Source organism: Hyla sarda, chromosome 1 (genome assembly GCF_029499605.1).
Source record: "Hyla sarda isolate aHylSar1 chromosome 1, aHylSar1.hap1, whole genome shotgun sequence".
NCBI classification, from domain to species: Eukaryota; Metazoa; Chordata; class Amphibia; order Anura; family Hylidae; genus Hyla; species Hyla sarda.
Window position 1 is genome coordinate 465596483 of NC_079189.1, and position 23395 is coordinate 465619877.

A 23395-nucleotide genomic window follows, 5' to 3' on the forward strand; every position below is an offset into this window, starting at 1 on the left:
TAGTGAATAGTTCTGAATATTCATTGCTGGGGAAGGCCAGAGCGGAAATACTGGTGAAGGGGGCGCTCCCCACTTCCATTTGGCAAAGCTGTACAATACCAACTAGAATAATAGATACATTTTTTGCAGATACTTCATTAACTAAAGTAACCTCAATTTAATTGCGTATTGGATTTGGTGCAGGTGAACAGCCTTTGTTTCATATGAGAGAAATTCTGCCCACGTTTCAACATTAAAGCATGATATACAGCCAACTTATTCCCTTAAGGATGCATTCCCACTACACACAGGGCTTTCCGGCAGCAGCGTTATGCGTGTAGTGAGTTTCAGAGGCGGGCTGTGTGCCAGTGTGACTGACACCCGGCTCCGCCTCCAAAACTCACTGCACAATGCTGCTGCCGGAATGCCCTGTGTATGGTGAACGAGGAATACACAGCGTGTTTCCTGCTGCTGCCGCAAATTTTGCACAGCGTGAAATACGCTTCGTATTATGCCAGGTTGGAACGCACCCTTAAAAACCTCATGCATGCTTGATACATGAAACTCCTGGTACACCAAGAACATTATTAACATTTGTAACAAAGTCAAGGACTTAAGCTTTTTCATCTGTCACATCAAAGACCAAAAATTAATATTCTATATGTAACACCAGGGAGCACATTGCCAACAATTACTAGTGTTCACTGATAGTTTATCCAGCCACCAGAAGGCAATGCATCTGTATTATGTGGAAGTTAGGTTTATCTTAGCACCCGTCTGTGACAGGCGATTTATGAGAGATTTATTGGATCATAAAAAAAAAATCTACTAAATATACTGTACATTCGCTCAGTTTTTTTTTTTATTTTATTAAGAAATAAAAAAAGGCTGGTAAACATTAAAGTGACAACTTTGGCATATCGTAATTCAGATAGCTCAATAAGTGGTAACTATATCTTTAGGGCCATTTTAAATCCAGTCACATTTTCTAATGCCATTAGGAAGTGCATTAAATGTCTTATTAACCATTCTCTCTATTTTTCAGTAACCATGCAAACACTACAGATGCAAGTCAAACTTCACTGCTGTGGAAGACATGAGCAATACACTGGTACAGATTATAGTTGTAGGAAATTGAACACAACAGTTAAAATAATGGCTTTAATTTCAGTTAAAGAATACAGTACGGGAAAATGTGCTTCAATTAAATATACATCAAACCAGTGATGTTGGCAAAGTTTGGGAGTTTAGGAGATATTTCATTGAAAATGGCTATACAATTGTGGACATGACTTTAAAAGAATATCCCTTTAAAACAAGTAAAAAAAAAAAATTCTTCACAGTGGTTTGTATAAACAATAGGCAAATTCTAGCAGTGACATTCCTTCTCTCACCAGCCATTGCGTGCCCTCTGTACTAAAGTAGTAAACAAGCATTTACAGTTAATATGAATTGTACAAAGCTACATGGATTAAAGAGAACAGGAGTGTACAGTAACACTGGCATAAAGTAAACCAATTTGGGAGCAAAACAGTAGGTGCTTTCAGACTGAAAAGAAAAATAGTGAGCGCTGTAGCAAATACAATTAAAAAGGGAAGCAAAACAAATAAAGTTGTGAAAAGGAGCCACCAACATCTAGATGGATGGAGCGGACCAGTACACATTACACAATTTGAAATAAAAAAGTGATTATATACTATAATACAAGTCCAAGGAGAGAAGGACACTCATTTCTTTGCCTGCTTTGTGATCATGCCTCGAGGTGGCGTTACAGGTCTGCTTGCATTGGGCTTCTTTTTCTCTGCAGGTTTTAGAATCTGACAATATATAATAGGAACAAACGTTAACCCAAGAAGGTAAAAACAGCAAAATTCAAATACAAAATTTTAATACTGAATTCTGATGCTATAAGAATATATATTTTTATTTAACCTCTTAAGGACTCAGGGTGTACCTATATGCCCTGAGCCCGGTCCTGGTGTGAAAAACTGGGTCACGCCTTGACCCTGCAACGGTCCCGGCTGCTAACAATAGCTGGGACCCTAGGCTAACAGCGCAGGGCACAGATCGTTGTGCCGTGCACTGTTAACCTTTCAGACGCGGCGATCGCCACGTCTGAAAACTAAAGTAAACGCTTCCCGGCAGCTCAGTCGGACTGATCGGGACATCGCGATAAAATCGCGATGTTCCGATCAGCTGGGACGCAGGCGGAGGTCTCCTTACCTCTCTCCGCAGTGTCCGATCGGGGTTTGATTGCTACAGGCTTGAGCAATCGAGCCCCTATCTCGCTGATCCTTGCAAAGCTATGGCTTTGCAGGGATCAGCATAGGAGTTCAGTGTGTGCATAGGTGTTCACTGAAAGTTTTTTTTTTTAAAAGTTAAAGGAAATCTGTCATCAGAATCACCCGCACTAAACCTGTTACACAGGCTTGTAGTGCGGGTGATCCTGATTAAAACGCTCCTTACCTGGTTAAAAATGGTTCAGCGCTTCTTAAGATCTTTATTTTTAGCTTTCTGTTATTCCCTGGCTTGGGACTCAGTGGGAGGTGTTATCATCTGGGACTCGGCCACACATCATTCTAGCTGGGCGGAGCTGCCGCCCGGCTCATGAATATTCATGAACTTATCCTCGTAATCTAACTCCTTTTTCTAGGTCTGGTGGGGAGGGCCGCGAGGATAAGTTCATGAATATTCATGAGCCGGGCGGCAGCTCCGCCCAGCTAGAATGATGTGTGGCCGAGTCCCAGATTATAACACCTCCCACTGAGTCCCAAGCCAGGGAATAACAGAAAGCTAAAAATAAAGATCTTAAGAAGCGCTGAACCATTTTTAACCAGGTAAGGAGCGTTTTAATCAGGATCACCCGCACTACAAGCCTGTGTAACAGGTTTAGTGCGGGTGATTCTGATGACAGATTTCCTTTAAGGTCATTTAACCCCTTCACTAATAAAAGTTTTAGTCACCCCCCCTTTTCCCATAAAAAAACTAATAAAAATTAACATATGCAGTATCGCCGAGTGCGTAAATGTCCAAACTATAAAATTCCAAAGTCCAAAATAGTGTATTTTGGTCACTTTATATATCAAAAAAAATAAATTAAAAGCGATCAAAAAGTCCGATCAACACAAAAATGGTACCGATAAAAACTTTAGAACACGGCGCAAAAAATGAGTCCTCATAACGGCCCGTATGCGGAAAAATAAAGTTATAGGGGTTAGAAGATTACTTTTAAACATATACATTTTCCTGCATGTAGTTAGGATTTTTTTCAGAAGCGGGACAAAATCAAACCTATATAAGTAGGGTATCATTTTAATCGTATGGACCTACAGAATAATGATAAGGTGTAATTTGGACCAAAAAATGCACTGTGTAGAAACGGAAGTCCCCAAAATTTACAAAATGAAATTTTTTTGCAATGATTTTTTCCGTTTCGCCGTGGATTTTTTGGTAAAATGACTAATGTCACTGCAAAGTAATAAGCCATGTCACTGCATAAGTAATAATGGCACAAAAAATAAGCCATCATATGGATTTTTAGGTGCAAAATTTAAAGTTATGATTTTTAGAAGAAGGTGATGAGGGAAAAATGAAAATGCAAAAAACAGAAAACGCTGAGTCCTTAAGGAGAAATATATACACACATACACACACACATATACATATATATATATACATATATACACACACATATACATATATACACACACATATACACACACATATACATATATACACACACATATACACACACACACACATATATATATATATATATATACACACACACACACACACACACACACACACACACCACAGCAGGGACAGAAAACCAGAGCTGTTTTACAGTTTACGCAACTCCCATTAAGAGGACATTCACACATACAGGATCCTGCGCAGATTTGAAGCGCAGGATTTTTAACTGCCGATTTAAAGCTGTACTCAGCCATTTAGTTTACATTGAAACCTGCAGCAGAAAATCCTGCACATCAAATCTGCGTACGTGTGAATGTACCCTAAAGGAGATCTGAAGTGGTAAATAACTTATGCCCTATCCACAGGATAGGGGATAAGTGTTTGATCGCAGGGGTCCAACTGCAGACACACGGGGACCCGGCACTGCACAGCTAGCACCCGTGTCAACTTCACTAAGGTCGACAGACACGCCCCCTCCATTCAGCTCTATGGGAGAGGCAATGCTGCACTAACATTGCATCTCCACCTCTCCCAGAGAGATATATGGAGGGAGCATGTCTGCCACGGTGTAATGGGGAGAGCCGCAGCAGAGCCAGGGCCCTGTAGAGGAGATCGCAGGAGGTCCAACGGCTGGGACCCCCTTGCGATCAAACACTTATCCCCTATCCTGCAGATTTCCTTTAATAGGAGTTGCATAAACAGCAGATCCAAGAGCTATGCCGTCTTGGAACCTGAGGTTCTATCCTATTCACGCCACTAACATTAACCCCCATTAACATTTGCGGGATTTATGTGCACTGCATTAAAAAAAGCTTCTCTGCTATTACATATTATCACAGCCATTGCAAGAAGGCCAAACAGGTCGAGGTGGCCCTTGCTATAGACACAGGTACAGGTCTTTGACAACCAATTTGTAGCACAAGTTTCTCCCACGTAAAAAGAGTGCAACTTTAACTCAAATTGGAAATGTTGTACTTGGCTTGTTTTCAGGTGCAAAAAGGTGTTTACGTACCTGGAAGGAGCACATTAAGGTTTCATCTACACTCATCATTGCCCCGGCATTGTCGAATTCTCCACAATAGTTTGGTGCAGAGAAAAGTGTCACCAATTGTCTTTTTGCAAAAAACTCATATCCATCTTCAACAACCTGGTTACCCAAAAAACAAATAAACCACATTAGTTCATATAAAGTTAACACAGAATCCTAGAAGTGTTCCATTTCCAAAAGTGGAACAGCTCACTGGCCTAGCCAAGGGGGGCAGGGTTGGAATATTCTTGTCCTACTGCAGACAATGGTTGAGTGCAAATTGAGGCAGGAAGCACTGGGATATTTTAGTGCTGATGTGGAAACTTAAAGAGGTCCTTTAAGTTTCCATATCAATACTAAAAAACATTTGGCATATCAAGAGTTTATTGGCTCAGTGCCCACTGATCAGGAGAATGAATGGGAGAAGCACATTTCACCCACTAGCCTGGGTCCCCCCTTCTGCCTGGGCTCCTTACATCACCAGCCGAGGCAGGGGATTGCTGCGGCCGGTAATACGCTGAGCGCAGTATGAGTCACCATCCCCAGGAAGCAGACCAGCAGCAGAGGACAGAGACATAGATATCAGCACAACAGGGGAACAAAGGAAGGGGAGTTAAACTTTTTTTGCAGCCTGGGCACTGGGTAAATGAAAATGTCCCCACTGTTCTCCTTTAATGGGGCCGTAGGAGTACGAATGTTGAGGAGTCAAGCGTGCTATTGAGTGCATCTTCCTGCTAGTTCTCTAATCATAGCTCATGCTCCCCACTAATCATAACTTTTCACAAGACATGTCAAAAAAGTTTAACTGAAATGACAGGGACTGTTTAAAGTGTTGTACAGGACTACAGAGCAAAGTCACTAACAACTAGCCTGTGCAGAGACCACCATGTAAACATAAAATACCTTTTCTAGTTTGATTAAAATCCTGTTCACACAAAAAAAAAAAAAAAAAAAAAAAGATTGCTATGGTTTTGCCCATAGCAAACATCAGCTTTTTTTTTACCAAAGCTAGTTAACAAAACTTGAGCTGTGAGTAGTAGTTTATAGGTAAAACAAACTTTTGGCTTAAGAAAAAAAAATTTTTTTACATCTGGGCCAATAAAAGCAGATACAAACACTACATACCTGATGAGCTCGACAAATGAGATCCAAATCATGTTTGTGAAGAAATTTTGCCACAACTTCAGCTCCAAATGTGAAGGATACACCTCTATCATTTTCACCCCAACCTAACACATCTTTATCAGGATCAGACCAAAGCAAATCACACAACAGGCCCTGATCCGGAACATCAGTAGGGCGCATAATTCTCCTAATTTGCTCCATTGATTGAAGATCTGGAGATAAACCTGTTCAAAGAGCAATTTGTTAGTCCAGGACTCACCATGTTAATACACTATCTGCATGACAATTAGAGGCCTTGTACACAGTTTTGCTGTACTGAACAGTAACAAGCTGCACTTCAGCATAGCTGGAAGTAAAAAAAAAAAAAAAAAAAATATGATAAATCATAATTATAATGCCAGCAAGTTGTGAAAGACAGGTTTACAATCCAGTAAACTAAAATTGTTGTAGTTTTTTGCTATAAAAAAAAAAAAAGGTTATGTTCACACATGCGTATTGTGCTGCAGATTTTCATAGACTTGCCATTAGAAAATCTGAAAATCTGTTTAAAGAATAAGCCTTTAGGGCGTGTACACACAAGTGGATTTAGTTTTTTTTCACGATGTTGCACTGACCGACAAGCAGCTCAGAAAGCCGACAAGGGGGCATGTTCTTTGCTTTTCATATGCCCCCAGAAAGGCTTTTCTACAGTTTTGATGCAGCTACTTCCCATATTAAAAGTGGTCAACTTAAAAGTTCGTTGGCTGAAGCTTAACGCCTTAAGGACACAGGGAGGAAGTGTACACCCTGGTGTGTTGGTACTCAATAGGGGTACACCAGGAAAATTTATATTCAACTATACTATTCATTAGTTATGAAGAGTCGTATTGATTATGGGCAAATCACACCAGTTTTTGTTTCAGGCAGATAAACATGGGACAAAACGTTGGTTCATTAAGCCTCTTAATGAAAAAAAGGCAAGAAACACAAAACTGCTTTGTACTGAAGGTCGAAACAATAGGCTGGTCCTATAAGGTTGATATAGAACAGACTCCAGGTGATGCACAGTTATACAGCCTCAGGCTACGTTCAAACAGCAGAACACTGTGGGCCCAAGCATAACATGCAAGTGCTAGAAAATGCACCAAATCCATAGATTGCAATTGATTTGTCAGGAACCTCGTGGCTCTGTGGTTGCTGACTTTAGCCTGCATAAATTATTTAAGCTTTCAGGTGCACCGGTGGGCTGGAAAAGGTAGATACAGTCCTAGGAGAGAGTCTCCAGCCCACCGGAGCAACTGAAAGCTGAGCTCATTTATGCAGGATAAAGTCAGCAACTACAGAGCCGCGAGGTTCGAGACAAATCAAATTACTGTAACTACGCTCATCTCTAATTGCAATGCATTTCTGAGTGTATTCTGCGGAAAGAATGGATATTTCAAAGGCCAGAATCAGAATTTCTGTGGAAGATTCTTCCCCTGCAGAAATTCTGCCGAATGCATGGTGCAGCAGAACAAAAGCAAAGGAATTCTGCTGCAATGGCAATTCAGAGCTTAAATTTTTATTGTGCCAGATTATACTCAGAAGTTCCTATATGTGAACAATGCCTACGAGTGGGCTTTACATTTTGCATAACTTACCTCCATGACAGCAAAAAATCTTCTCATCTACTATTGCCGCTATTGGCAAGCAATTAAAGCAGTCTGTAAAGGTTTTCCATAATTTAATATTATACCTTCGTTTACCTACAGAGAAATTTTAAAAGATTATTTTCATATAGCAACAGGTGGCAATTTCAGAGAGCCCAACTGATCATTCAGCAGCATTTCTCTTACCATTTCATACTGAAAAAGCATGAGGCAAACTCTAATTTAGCCATCTGTTTCGAAAGAACTGCAGAAATCCAGACTAATAGCATCACATACCTTTTACATATGTCCACAGCATGCACACATACTTACATTCATCATAAAATCCATAGATTCTGTTAATGCTGGCACACTCGTGATTTCCTCGAAGGAGGAAAAAATTCTCTGGATATTTTATCTTATATGCCAAAAGGAGACAAATAGTTTCCAAGGACTGTTTCCCTCGATCCACATAGTCACCAAGAAATAGGTAGTTGCTTTCAGGAGGAAATCCACCATATTCAAAGAGCCGCAGCAAATCGTAGTACTGCCCATGAATATCACCTACAAAGATTAATTTGTATAAACAAGTCTGTCCGTGCACAAGTGAGCAATTATATATAAAAAAAAATAAAAAGGTTGTACAGCAAGAATCTTTCATAGGCTCAGAATGACAAACACACACACACACCAATGAGAATGACTAACTCAGCGGTTGAATTGTGCCCATAACCGCGTATGAGGGCACGCCTGAAGAGGGCATGCCCTATGATGAATTGATAAGGGAGGGTTGGGAGGGTTCCGCAAACGTCACATACGCCCCGCCTACATGATACAGGGACATTTTATACTCCCTCCCCTAACATAACTCCACCTAGAGGTGCGAGGGGAGTGGGAATTCCCGCCCCCTCACACAAATTCAGCCTGATAGGCTTCCCAAAAATTGTTCCATCTGCTTCTGACTAATAGGCTACATTGCTAGTATGCAAATACATCCCTATCTGCAAATGCTGCGTGAAACCTCCTGCCTCTATCACACAAAGGAGCCTGTAATAGTATGCTGCAGTAGTGCAGCGTATTATGCCCGTTTGTGTTATGTTCACAAGGCAGCAGGGTTCACACTAGGGATCGACCGATATCGTTTTTAGGGCCGATACCGATAATCTGTGGAGGTTAGGGCCGATAACTTATACCAATATTCCGGTATACATTATCGGCTATTTATCCCCCTGCGACACCGCTGCAGATCATTTATTTAAAGCAGGCGCTTTAAATCAATGAACTGCAGCGGCTTTTGCGGTGCCATAGACCGCGACCTGCTTCTCTCCCCCTGCCAGTCCGGGGGTCCTGAGTCCTATTGTCACCACAGCGCGCCCCCCCACCGCCACCACACCGCTCCACTCCGTGCCCCCTACCGCACCGCCCCGGCCCCATTGCCTCCCCCATCCCAGGTTTTATAATTACCTGTTCCCAGGGTCCACTCTACATCTGGCCCCGGTGGAGTCCTCCAGAGCTGTCACTGTGCGGTCACGTCACTCGTCATTGCGCACAGCGTAACGAAGGATGCAGCAGGAGCCAGAAGTAGCGTTGGCCCCGGGAACAGGTAATTATAAAACCGGGGATGGGGGAGGCAATGGGGCCGGGCTGGTGTGGTGGGGGGTGCGACACGGTGCGGTGGGTCGGTCGGGGTGGCGCATTATCGGATAATCGTCGAGGTAATTGCCGATACCGATAATGCCCAAAATCGTGATTATCGGCCAAACCGATAATCGGTCGATCCCTAGTTCACACGCTGTTGCGAATTCGCAGTAGAGTTATATAATTTTCCCAAGTTTTGCCACAAGCGACTGCAATCGTGGTACATATACGTTTTACCACGATTATGCAAGTTATGCCAAGCAGAGTAAAACGCAAGATTTTTACCAAGCTGCAAAAACGCATGCTGTAATTAGTTGCAGTATCACTCATAAGCCACAAAAATGAGAACACAGACTTGGCAGAGCCAAATCAGTCTAACGAATTGTTTCTCCCTCTGTTGCCCTGTTAGATTCTGGGGTTGCTACTGAGCAGAGCATCTAAAGGGCTAACTGTCAGGATATCTGCAGTCAACAGTTTTAGCAGTAGGCCAGCAACATGTGGTGGCCAACAAGTGGCATCTGGCTCCCAAGCCAGTGTCATCCTCCTGACATTCCTGGTATACATTACACTAAAGCAATTGCACATTAGGTACATGAGATTGTAGTGGTTAAACAGAACAAACAAGAAGGGAAAGTCTTAGTTCCTGGGTGGCGTGTGACACACACACACTACTGGGTACAGCATGGATGAACAATTCTACAAAGAGTGCTCACTTTCTTGAATAATATGGCCAGACGGAAAATATGGAGAAGACCGGGGAGCTGGGCAAGCCGGCTCCCCACCTCCATTGCGCAATGCAGCTGGAAGACTAACCTACAAAACACATGCTGTAAGTGTGTACTTTATGTAAAGCTGTTCAACCGCACTTTAACCCAGTATATTGGGTTTAATGCGAGTGAAAAGGGTGTCAGATCCTCTTTAAGGAGGAGTAACCCTGGAAGTGGAAGACTGGTCCATGGGCTCAACACATCATATTGCCATTCAGACAATTAGCCGAGGAAGGATTTCTGAAGCCAGCTATTTGAAAGGTTTTGGTTCTACTTGCAATGTAATCTTGCTAAATCTTGCAATTATAAGAACATCAAAAGTAATAAACCGTACAGGCATACAGAATATTGATAAGGTAAGTAAGTGCACTAGAGCTTTAAAGAGATAATGGTCTTAAAACAATCCTAACCTCAGACAAAAACAGAACTACTGGAATTGTACTACATAAAAATGAAACCTGTACTTACCACAGATTTTAAGAGGTGCTTCAAGTTCAAGTAAAATAGGTTGACTGAGGAAGATTTCTCGAGATTTCAAGCACAACCCTCTAATTTCGTTTTCTTGAAGTTGGACATTTTTACCAGGTTTTGATCCTCTTACTACAAATAAAAAAAGTTTAAAAAATATATATAAGTGACAGCATTCAAGAATCAGTCAGTCAATGTCAAAATCATGAGGACGACAAGAAAGACTAACAGGTTATTTCCAGCATAATCACAGATAAAGATTAGTTTCTTTTTGGGAAATGGGTACATCCATGTGCCAAAGTGGCATTTTAGATTTATTCAGTTTTAATGGTAACTAAGACATACTGGAGCAGATTCTGTCAACCATCCTATATGCTATGTTCATCCGGTCATATTGAAGTCATTACCAACCCAGGCTGTCTTACTGCCCTGTGCCTAATGGAAACCATTGGGTATGAAAGGCAGCGGCCACTCAGTCCCAGAGACTATGGGGGATATTTATCAAAGTTGTCTATGTCCCGCATCAATATAGACCAAACTACAGAAAGTTAGGCTGGTCTATTGTGCGCCTGATTTATCAAAAGGCGCACGGCTCTTGATAAATTCTGTGCACAGACTGCATGATCTATGGTTTAGTCTATATTTTAACCTACTCCAACATGGTCTGACATTTCGGCGTACTTTCAGCTGAGGCGACTTGTCGCTGAAAAGACGCTTTTGATAAATTCAGCACCAATGCATTTCAGTCTAAAATAGACTAGCATGCATTATGTTCTAAAAATCCTCTAGAGCAAAAGTCGCAAAAAAGTCGCACATAGACTGCGACTTTCTGTGCGACAAATTAAGATAGAAAAACCAGTCTAAATCCTTTGATAAATATCCCCCTATAAGTCTATTTTTGTGAGTGACTAAGCACCTTAGCGATGCAAAGTTTCAGCAACTGAAAATGATCAGCCAAAAATGGTGCTTCTGGCATTTTGCCAGCAGCTTTAGCTCAAATTTTTCCTATTGGGCGCATCTCAGCACATTTAAAAGTCAAATTTATGTGTAAATATCTCATTTTACCAACTTTGCTGGAAAACCATTAAACCCTACTTAACCAATGAAAACACTTGATAGGCTGAACAATTTCATTCTGCAGTACGAAACTATGTTTTTTTTTGTTTTTAAAGCCTCAAACCTATGCAAAATATACAGTTAGCCAATGAGCCAGTGCAACAGCTTACTACTAGAGATGAGCGTACTTACAGTAAATTCAATTTGTCACAAACTTCTCGGCTCGGCAGTTGATTAGTTCAGCTTTCCGGTGGGCTGGAAAAGGTGGATACAGTCCTAGGAGACTCTTTCCTAGGACTGTATCCACCTTTTCCAGCCCACCGGAGCACCGGAAAGCTGAACTAATTTATGAAGGAAAAGTCAGCAACCGCCGAGCCGAGAAGTTCTTGACGAATCGAATTTACTGTAAGTTCGCTCATCTCTACTTACTACCCTTATGGGTTGTTTACCGTAACATACATTCAGGAAGGTGGGTAGTTTTATCAAAACCTTTGCTAAAGGACAAGTTGACCATCTGCCCATAGTAAGCAGATTGCTGCTTCAAAGGGCAACAGGCTAGCAAAAAATAAAAATAGGATGGTGGGAGTTACCCTTTAAAGTTTTTTGTTTTGTTTACCTTTTGCATCCCAGGCATAGGGATACAGCTACAGAGTGTCAGCGCCGGCGGCAGCAACAAACAGGAGGACGAGGAGGTAGCGCTTGCGGGTGACATGAGCAGTACCCCGATGGAGACAGTGCTGGGCTAATTTTTTTTTTGGGGGGGTGGGGTGGAGAGAATACAGTTATATACTGTGGAACCGCCATAAGTTACAAAAATACCGCAATACACATTTAGCCATACCGCCCAGCCCTACTGTATACTCAGAAAAAGCCTGTTAGTCCTCCTGGAATCAGGCAAACCAAGAGGCATGTCCCAGGGTCTGCTGTTCTCCAGGTCACACCGCCTCTTTCCAGCTACACCACACAGTTGATTGACACACTGCTTGCCTGCACTGTGCAGTTCTTTTGTGTGCATGCTAGGGCTGGGCGGTATACCGGTTCATACCGAATACTAAAATTTTTGTCCTGCACGATATAAATTTTTCCCCATACTGCAATATCGGTTTGGCCCCTCCCCCTAAGGAATGAATGAATTATCAGGCCCAGGGGAGGGAAATACCATTATATACAGTGGAACCGTGATAAGTTACAAAACTACAGTGATACACATTAGGTCATACTGCCCAGCCCTAGAGCACGCTGGCTGTCAATATACCTAAGATTGTGAAGACCTTGTGCACTGCGTGTGCAGCTTCACAAGCCTGTTCTAGGCAACAGCTGCACTTTAATACCTTTAACTTTACGGACCATCCAATGAAAAGGTTAACATTTCATCTATGTATGGTTGTCATAAAACTGGGAAAATGGAATTGTATGACAAATAAAACCTAATGGTGAATTCTATAATTACGTATAAGATACAACTGTGCACACAATTCTAAAAAAATAGTTTGTGTTTGGTAAAAAACAGTACAGATTAAAATAGAGATAACTATACATAGCAATTTCCCCAACATCTGAGAGTAGAAACAGATGGCTGACAAGCATTTATACACAGCACAAGCATTGATACAGTAGATTTAAAATCAGAGAAAGTCATGTCACTCATGAAACCACTACGTGTCATCCAAATACGTAAATGATCAGCTGTCAAGCCCATTAGGCCTATTATAGTACTGATTTGCAGCATTTTTTGCCACACTGAAGTTTAAAGGTGTACTCCACCCCTAGACATCTTATCCCCCTATCCAAAGGATAGGGGATAAGATGTCTTACCGTGGGGGTCCCCCAGCTGCAGGACCCCCACAATCAGACATCTTAATCCCTATCCTTTAAATAGGGGATAAGATATCTAGGGTTGGAGTACCCCTTTAATAAAGACAAGACCAGATGTATGCAAGATGCACTATTATCACTGATCTCACCCATTTTCACAGTCCAAATATCCTTCACGTTAAACAAAACCTTTTGTAGACAAACTATAGCTAAATTATAGCTAAAGAGGGGGAAAAATTATTGTATTGATCGGAGCTTCGGATTGCTTTTTATTCATTTTGGTCTTTAGAATTTTTGATGCGTACGCCATTGACCGCGCGGATTAATTAATGATATAGTTTTATAGTTCGGACATATACGCACGCGGCGATACCACATATATTTACATTTTTTATGGGAAAAGGGGGCGATTTGGTCTTTTATTAGGGAAAGGGTTAAATCTCATTAACTTTTTTCCCTCTCTACACGTTTTTTTTGCAGTGTTATAGCCCCCATAGGGAGCTATAACACTGCACACACTGATCTTATACACTGTTCACTGCAAAGCCATAGCTTTGCATTGATCAGTGTTATCGGTGGTCGATTGCTCCAAGATTGAGCAATCAATCACCAAAGGGACATGCCGGAGGAAGGCAAGAGAAACTCCGCTCATATCCCAGCTGATCGGGACACCGCATTTTCACTGCGGTGGTACCGATCAGCCTCATTGAGCAGCCGGGCAGCTTTCACTTTAGTTTGAGACGCGGTGTTCAACTTTGAACGCCGTGTCTAAAGGGTTAGTAGCATGCGGCACCGCGATCGCTGCCACGCGCTATTAGCCCCGGGTCCCAGCTTCAGATACATGCTGGGACTGACCCGATATGATGCGGGAGCCGGCCAAAGACAAATATACATCCTTGGTCGTTAAGGGGTTAAAAGACATACTCCCTAAAATGTATTCATCTACAGGCGTATTGTGCAAGTGGGTAACAAAGTTATGTCAGAAATTTGAATGGTATTCCACAAAATTTATAGATTTTTCCTTTAGTCACAAAAAAACTATTAAAAAATATACCTTCTTGGTGCTGTGTTGAGAAATATGCAGCATACTGGTGGTAGAAGACAAACTTCATATTTCTCAAGAAATGTCCCCAAAAGAACATCTCCCAGTACATATAACTATGTCCTGCTATTTGTACAGTATAGTAACAGATGTGGCAGTTAGTAGCTATGGAGGGTGGAGAAAAGCAGCAACAATGTTGCAAACGAGCAAGTTCACAGGATGAAAGTGCAGCTGCAGGGCTATTTGTCAATTTTTCTTTTTACTAAAAAGGGACTGGTTGTAAATGGGCTAATGTTATGATGACTTATCCATGTGAAAACTCTCTCAAAGTTTTAGTACTGAAGCTTACACAGCCGACAATGACTATACATTTGCAGATCCAGCATACATTAGATACGTGTATGGACAGCTTTAGGGTTCTGCTACTAAAAACATGTAAACTGCAATTCTCTGTAAAAATTGTTATTTCTATGTAATGCAGCTTTACATAATGGTTAAAAAGTGTTATTACAATTATTAAACTACAGCCTCTTAGGCTTGAGAAGAAAAAATTAGCATATTTCCCTCACCTGTCCAGTGCCTTTAATTCTACTGATGGGGCGCTCTCCCTGCTGTCGGTCCATTACAGCCTCAGTGATTGGCTACAATGGGCCCAGAATGTCAGCAGAGCACATCAGGGCAAATAAGCATAAGCAACAGTGAGGGCAAGGCAAGTATGCTCAATTACTTTATAAACCTAACAGGATGAAGTTTGTTTTTGCAAAAAATAAGCAAGTTATATGGCACAAATTCTAGATATGTAAGTCAATACATACTGTGTGGAAAAACAGACTATGTACCATAGGTCAAAGTCTGAAGTTTAATTCCCTGCCTGAACACAGTTCAGAGAAACCACTTCCAGGAGCAACATTTAGTGAAAGTGAATCCTCTCAAAAAGGTTCAAGGTACAGGTTATTGACAAGATGCCTGCAGGTTACGTCTCTGATCCAGGACAAGATACCATTCCAGGAACTGTGTACATTTAAAAGTTTTACACTGCATCAGGAGTGCGTCAGATGTATACACCATGGAGGAATCCCTTATGTATATAACTTCATGTCATACAGAGGGCCCTGAAATTACAAAGATTTTTTTTTTCTTTGACAGGAACCAGCTCAAAATAGCATGGATGACCACTACTCCATCCAGAAAACCAAGATGCATTCATCCCAGGCTAAAATGACAGAAGTCAACATGGCATGTGATGGGACTTATCCCTGGATTTGCTTAACTCCTTGGGGACGAAGGGCATATGCCCTCGCATCCCGTCACTTAAGGACGGAGGGCGTATCCATATGCCCTCTGCATTTCCGATCACTGCCGCTCGCTGGGCGGTGATCGGACCGGGATGACTGCTGATATCTATCAGCAGGCATCCCGTGGCAATGCCTAGGGGGGTCATGAGACACCCCCCCCCCCCATATCGGCGATCGCAACAAATCACAGGTCAATTCAGACCTGCGATTTGCCGTGACCCGATCTCCCAGAAAATAAGACTGATCGGAGCTGTCAGAGACCGCTCCGACCAGCCTAAAAGATAGAAGCGAGGTGGCAGGGTTGCCACCCCCTCCTTTCCCCTGCCATTGGTCGGTCAGGCTGACCACCAATGGCAAGAGGGGGGCGAGGGGGGGTTAGAGTTCATTTCCCCTGCTCTGGCCACCGATCGGAAGTCTGTACAGAACGGGGGAACATGGGTGGAGAGGGGGGAGCATGGCCCGGCTTACCTGGACCTTCGGAGGAGGCGGCGGCATCCCGGAGCAGCAGCTGATGCAGGAAGAGCGGCGGCCAGAAATTGCAGCTGAGAAGGCTGCAGTGAAGATCGCGATAAGTGATCTTCACTATGGCCTTCTAAAAGCTACAAAACTACAACTCCCAGCATGCCCACACAGCCAAAGGCTGTCTGGGCATGCTTGGAGTTGTAGTTTTGCAACATCTGGAGGGCTACAGTTTGGAGGCCACTGTTCTTCCCCAGTTGTTGCATAACTACAACTCCTAGCATGCCCAGACTGTCCAGGCATGCTGGGAGTTGTAGTTCTGCAACATCTGAAGGGCCAGATATTGCAGAACTACACGCCCAGCATCCCCGACTGTCTGGCCGTGCTGGGAATTGTAGTTTTGCAACAGCTGTAGGCACACTAGTTGGGAAACACTGAGCTAAAGTCTGTTTCCTAACTCAGTGATTCCAACCCGTGTGCCTTCAGCAAAACTACAACTCCCAGAGTGCACTGACAGACCGTACATGCTGGGAGTTGTAGTCTTGCAACAGCTGGAGGCACATGGGTTGGAATCACTGAGCTAGGAGTCTTTTTTCTAACTCAGTGGTTCCCTACCAGTGTGCCTACAGATGTTGTAAAACTACAACTCCCAGCATGTACGGTCTGTCAGTGCATTGTGGGAGTTTTCATTTTGCCACAGCTGAAGGTTTGGGGCGCCCCCCCCCCATGTGAATGTACAGGGTACATTCACACAGGCGGGTTTACAGTGGGTTTCCTTCAAGGAAACTTACTGTGAACCCCTGCCTGTGTGAATGTACCCAAAAACACTACACTAACAAATGAAAAAAGTAAAACACTACATATACACCCCCTTACAGGTCGCCCGCCACCCCCCGAAAAAAAATGTAAAAACGTTTCATACTGCAGTGTTTCCTAAACGGCGCCTCCAGCTGTTGCAAAACCACAACTCCCAGTGTTTTGCCGGACAGCCATAGACTGTGCTGGCAGGTTGGGAGTCTTGCAACAGCTGGAGGCACCCTGTTTGGGAAACACTGCTGTAGGGTTTTGGTGGAGACAAGCCCCATCCTTGTAATCGGGTCCACCACTATTGCAAATTCCTTATTCAGGCCTCAAAAGCGCATGGCGCTCTCACTTCAGAGCCCTGTCGTATTTCAAGGCAACAGTTTAGGGCCACATATGGGGTATCTCCGTACTCGGGAGAAATTGCGTTACAAATTATTCCCCCCCCCCCCCCCCCCCATTTACACATCCGAATTTAACGAAAAGTCGTCAAACATCTGTGGGGTGTTAAGGCTCACCGGACCCCTTGTTACCTGCCTTAAGGGGTGTTTCCAAAATAGTATGCCATGTTTTTTTTTTTTTGGCTGTTCTGACACCATAGGGGCTTCCTAAATGTGACATGCCCCCAAAAACCATTTCAGCAAAATTCACTCCCCAAAATTCCATTGTCGCTCCTTCCCTTCTGAGCCCTCTACTGCGCCCGCCGAACACTTGACATACACATGAGGTATTTCCATACTCGAGAGAAATTGGGTTACAAATTTTGGGGGGCTTTTTCTCCTATTACCCCTTGTAAAATTTCAAAAACTGGCTCTACAAGAACATGCAAGTCTAAAAAAAAATGAAGATTTAGAATTTTCTCCTTCACTTTGCTATTCCTGTGAAACACCTAAAGGGTTAACAAACTTATTGAATGTAATTTTGAATACTTTGAGGGGTGCAGTTTTTATAATGGGGTAACTTATGGGGTATTTCTAATATGAAGGCCCTTCAAATCCACTTCAAAACTGAACTGGTTCCTGAAAAATTCCGAATTTGAAAATTTTGTGAAAAATTGCTTCTGAACTTTTAAGCCCTCTGATGTCTTCCAAAAGTAAAAACATGTCAACTTTATGATGCCAACACAAAGGTAGACATATTGTATATGTGAATCAACATATAATTTATTTGGAATGTCTGTTTTCCTTATAAGCAGAGAGCTTCATAGTTAGAAAAATGCAAAATTTTCAATTTTTTCATCAAATTTTGGAATTTTTCACCAAGAAATGATGCAAGTATCGACAAAAATTTACCACTAACATAAAGTAGAATATGTCACGAAAAAACAATCTCGGAATCAGAATGAAAAGTAAAAGTATCCCAGAGTTATTAATGTTTAACCCCTTAACGACGCAGGACGTATAATTTACGTCCTGTGCCGGCTCCCGCGATATGAAGCGGGATCGCGCCGCGATCCCGCATCATATCGCATCGGTCCCGATCGCGGCGATGTGCGGTATTAACCCTTTAGAAGCAGCGGTCAAAGCTGACCGCCGCTTCTAAAGCGAAAGTGACCCGGCTGCTCAGTCGGGCTGTTCGGGACCGCCGCGGTGAAATCGCGGCGTCCCGAACAGCTGACAGGACACCGGGAGGGCCCTTACCTGCCTCCTCGGTGTCCGATCGGCAAATGACTGCTCCGTGCCCGAGATCCAGGCAGGAGCAGTCAAGCGCCGATAACACTGATCACAGGCGTGTTAATACACGCCTGTGATCAGGATGAGAGATCAGTGTGTGCAGTGTTATAGGTCCCTATGGGACCTATAACACCGCAGAAAAAATGTAAAAAAAATAAAAAAATAGTGTTAATAAAGGTCATTTAACCCCTTCCCTAATAAAAGTTTGAATCACCCCCCTTTTCCCATAAAAAAATAAAACTGTAAAAAAAAAAATAAATAAATAAACATATGTGGTATCGCCGCATGCGTAAATGTCCGAACTATAAAAATATATCATTAATTAAACCGCTCGGTCAGTGGCGTACGCGCAAAAAAATTCCAACGTCCAAAAAAGCGTATTTTGGTCACTTTTTATACCATTAAAAAATGAATAAAAAGTGATCAAAAAGTCCAATCAAAACAAAAATCATACCGATAAAAACTTCAGATCACGGCGCAAAAAATGAGCCCTCATACCACCCCATACGTGGAAAAATAAAAAAGTTATAGGGGTCAGAAGAGGACATTTTTAAACGTATAAATTTTCCTGCATGTAGTTATGATTTTTTCCAGAAGTGCGACAAAATCAAACCTATATAAGTAGGGTATTTTAATCGTATGGACCTACAGAATAAAGATAAGGTGTCATTTTTACCGAAAAATGTACTGCGTAGAAACGGAAGCCCCCAAAAGTTACAAAATGGCATTTTTTCTTCGATTTTGTCGCACAATGATTTTTTTTTCCCGTTTCGCCGTGCATTTTGGGGTAAAATGACTAATGTCAGTGCAAAGTAGAATTGGCGACGCAAAAAATAAGCCATAATATGGATTTTTAGGTGGAAAATTGAAAGGCTTGATTTTTAAAAAGGTAAGGAGGAAAAAACGAAAGTGCAAAAACGAAAAAACACTGAGTCCTTAAGGGGTTAAAATGACAGTGGTCAGAATTGGAAAAAATGCTCCCATCTTTAGGGTTATAATGTGCGCCGTCCCCAAGGAGTTAAAGGGGTACTCGGGTGGAATTTTTTTTTTTTTTTTAAATCAACTGGTGCCAGAAAGTTAAACAGATTTGTAAATTACTTCTATGAAAAAAAATCTTAATCCTTCCAGTACTACTTAGCTGCTGACTACTACATAGGAAATGCTTTTCTTTTTGGAACACAGTGCTCTCTGCTGACATCATGACCACAGTGCTCTCTGCTGACATCTGTCCATTTTAGGAACTGTCCAGAGCAGCATATGTTTTCTATGGGGATTTTCTCCTACTCTCTGGACAGTTCTTAAAATGGACAGATGTCAGCAAAGAGCACTGTGGTCCCAAAAAAATTTCCTATGTAGTATTCAGCAGCTAATAAGTACTGGAGGAATTAAGATTTTTTAACAGAAGTAATTTACAAATCTGTTTAACTTTCTGGCACCACTTAAAAAAAAAAAAAATAATAATAATCCACCGGAGTACCCCTTTAACCTCTTAAGGACCCATGACGTACCGGTACGTCACGAGTCTGCTCCCGATTTATAATGCAGGGCCACGGCATGGCCCCGCGTCAAAGCAGGTCAGGCCTGGCCTCTAACAACAGCCAGGACCGGTGGCTAATAGCGCGCAGCATTGATCGCGGTGCCACGCGCTATTAACCCTTTAGACGTGGCATTCAAAGTTGAACGCCGTGTCTAAAGTGAAACAAAAACCATGCCGGTTAGCTCAGGGAGCTGTTTGGGATCGCCCAACATCCCAAACAGCCGGAGGATCCCTACCTGCCTCGTCGCTGTCAGATCGGCGAATGACTGCTCAGTGCCTGAGATGCAGGCATGAGCAGTCAAGCGGCAGAATCATCGATCACTGGTTTCTTATGAGAAACGAGTGATCAATGTAAAAGATCAGTGTGTGCAGTGTTATGGCCCCTATGGGAGCTATAACATTGCCAAAAAAATAAAAAAGTGAATTAAGATCATTTAACACCTCCCCTAATAAAAGTTTGAATCACCACCCTTCTCCCCCCCCCCCCCAAAAAAAAACCTGTAAATAAAAACAAACATATATGGTGTCGCCGCATGTCCGAATTATAAAAATATATCGTTAATTAAACCGCACGGTCAAAATTCCAAAGTCCAAAATAGTGCATTTTTGGCCACTTTATATCTTGAAAAAAATAAGTGATCAATAAGTCCTATCAATGCAAAAATGTTACCGCTAAAAACTTCAGATCACGGCGCAAAAAAATAATTAGCCCTCATACCGCCCCAAACCCAAAAAAAAAATAAAAATAAAAAAAAAATAAAGTTATAGGGGTCAGAAGATGACACTTTTAAACGTATAAATTTTTCTGCATGTAGTTATGATTTTTCCCAGAAGTGCGACAAAATCAAACCTATATAAGTAGGGGATCATTTTAATCGTATGGACCTACAGAATAAAGAGAAAAATGTACTGTGTAGAAACTGAAGTGCCCAAAAGTTACAAAATGGCGTTTTTTTCTTCAATTTTGTCTCTGATTTTTTTCCCGTTTTGCCATAGATTTTTGGGTAAAATGACTGACGTCATTACAAAGTAGATTTGGTGGCGCAAAAAATAAGCCATCATATGGATTTTTTGGTGCAAAATTGAAAGAATTATGATTTTTTTTTTAAAGGCAAGGAAGAAAAAACGAAAATGCTAAAACGGAAAAACCCCGGGTCCTTAAGGGGTTAAAATCTGTGCTTTCCAACTACAGTGCTGTTGTAAGAAGAAAAAAATTTAAGAAAAAAATAAAATAAAGAGACAGAACCACTCGCCATACCTTGATAAAGGATTTTCTAGATCTGTAACGCATCAAAAGGTTTGATACTATAAGAGCATGTTCACATGTACAGGATCTCCTGCATATTTTGTGCAGCTGATTTTGCTCTTAACTTCAATGGGTAGCAAAATCTGCTGCAGAAAACATGCAGTAGATTCTGTACGTGTGGACAAACCCTATGTCAATGTTTCCCAACCAGTGTGCCTTCAGCTGTTGCAAGGCTACATCTCCAACACTGCCTGGGTATGATGAGAATTCTTGTTTCGCACCAGCTCAAGGCACACAGGTTGGGAAACACTGACGTGTATTTTACTTTTTGTAATGAATACAGTTGTGTTTTTAAGCTCAGTTTCCTTGAGTGTCAGACTTCCTCTTCCTTCTGAAATTTGGTTTCTCCTGCTAAGGGTGGGTTCACACCACGATTTTCTATACAGTTTTTGGATACGGTTTAAAAAAAAACAAAAAAAAAAAAACATATGCAACTGTACAGAAAACCGTGCCCATAGACTTTCCAGTCAAAACCATTTGCACCATATTGCATACGGTTGTGTCCGTTTTTCACACCACACGTTTTTTCACTTTTTTTCTGGACAGAAAACCGTGGCCTACCACGGTTTTTGGTCCAGGTGAAAAACCGTATTGACCCGTATACATTTATTTTTTTTAACATGGGAGTCAATGGGAACTGTATGTGTGTACAGTTCCATCCAGTTTTTAACTGCACAGTTTTTTTCTTGGAATTTCAATCAAACAAGTGAAACTTTATTCATAATGGAGTGAAAAGTTCAAAATGTATGCGGTTTTCTTAAAACTGATTCAACTGGACATCACTTTTCAAACCGTATACAGATTAAAATTTGTACACATTTTGATACAGTTTAGTCCGGTTGAGGAATCCTGTTTTTTATCAAAAACCTGAAAAAAAAAAAACTATTGCAAAAACGTGGTGTGAACCCACCCTAATGCAAAGCTACAACTCCCAGCATTCTGCAATAGCCTTTGGGTGACTGAGCATGGTGGGAGTTGTAGTTGAGAGCCAGCTGGTTGGGAAACCATGAATTAAAATTGAGCCTCCTAGACACTGCTCACTAGTGTGAAAACACCCTTCCATCTATTAAGATTTTAGATCACTGATTACTGCTGGCAATGGATAAGAGGTATAAGAGGCAGAGAAATAAACTGATTCCTACCATGACTGTGGAGGTAACAGCAATCAGGCTATGTTCACATGTAGGTGTTTTACCATTGAATTCAGACACTGCACAGATCAGATTTGTCTCAGTTTTAACCATTGCGGGTGTAAAACATCACATATTTAGGGTATATTATGGACAAAAAAAAATATAATTTGAATTATGTATTTGCTTGGAAATGCATTGTATTTAAGCCCTAAAATAAAGAACGAGAACAGTCTTACAGACCATACAAATCATACATGACCAGTATCAACTAAATCGCCTGCACAATAATAAACGCGAATTCCACATTGGTCACAAAACCCGCCTGGTTGTTCCCCACAAGCTCCATACTCTCCCCCCGGGGCCTGAGCTCCTGATCCCGGCAATGAACTTGGACGTCGCAGAAACTTACTGGCTGATAATTCCCCCGGTGACCAGAATGTGGCGCAGGGTCATAACCGCAGCGCCTCCTCATCCGTCTGAACAGGACACAACTAGTAATAACATCTATGTTATGACGGCCGCGGTACAGCGGTGTAGAAACTACAATTTCCAGCATTTCGGCAGGCAAGAGAAAACAGGGCGATGGAGAATAAGACACCCCCGGGCCCCAGCTATACCACTACATACCGTCACCTTCCCGTCTAACACTGGGCATGTACCATAGGGCTGCAGGGGGTGTCTCTTCTGTCACACAGAAACGGGCCTTCCCGGGAAGCCTCACCTTCTAGTAGCCGCTGGATGATGCTGTCGATATTCAGTTTGTCGACATCCGCCATGGCCTCGGAATACTGAGCCCAGAAACCTAAGACCGGTAACCAAGTAAAGTGGTGACACTAGCGAGAGAGTCAAGCGGTCAAATACAGCGGAAGACGCTGGCGACTGTGCGGCTCGTCTGAAGCCTCTTCCCCCGCTTCCGTTACAGTCTCCGAGAACAGCACAAAATGGCGCTATCCCCTCCGCCTCCTCTGCCG

General features: G+C 42.2%; 1 protein-coding gene across 1 annotated transcript; it reads right to left on the bottom strand.

The window, feature by feature from the left end:
• Positions 1–824: 824 nt before the first annotated feature.
• PPP1CC (protein phosphatase 1 catalytic subunit gamma) lies at positions 825–23378 on the bottom strand. Its single transcript, XM_056536124.1, has 7 exons — positions 23146–23378; positions 10308–10439; positions 7768–7998; positions 7447–7551; positions 5828–6051; positions 4688–4822; positions 825–1796 (listed from the first exon to the last, which is right to left on the bottom strand). The coding sequence occupies exons 1-7, from the start codon at positions 23198–23200 to the stop codon at positions 1707–1709; spliced, it is 972 nt and encodes a 323-aa protein (XP_056392099.1). The 5' UTR covers positions 23201–23378; the 3' UTR covers positions 825–1706.
• Positions 23379–23395: the final 17 nt, after the last annotated feature.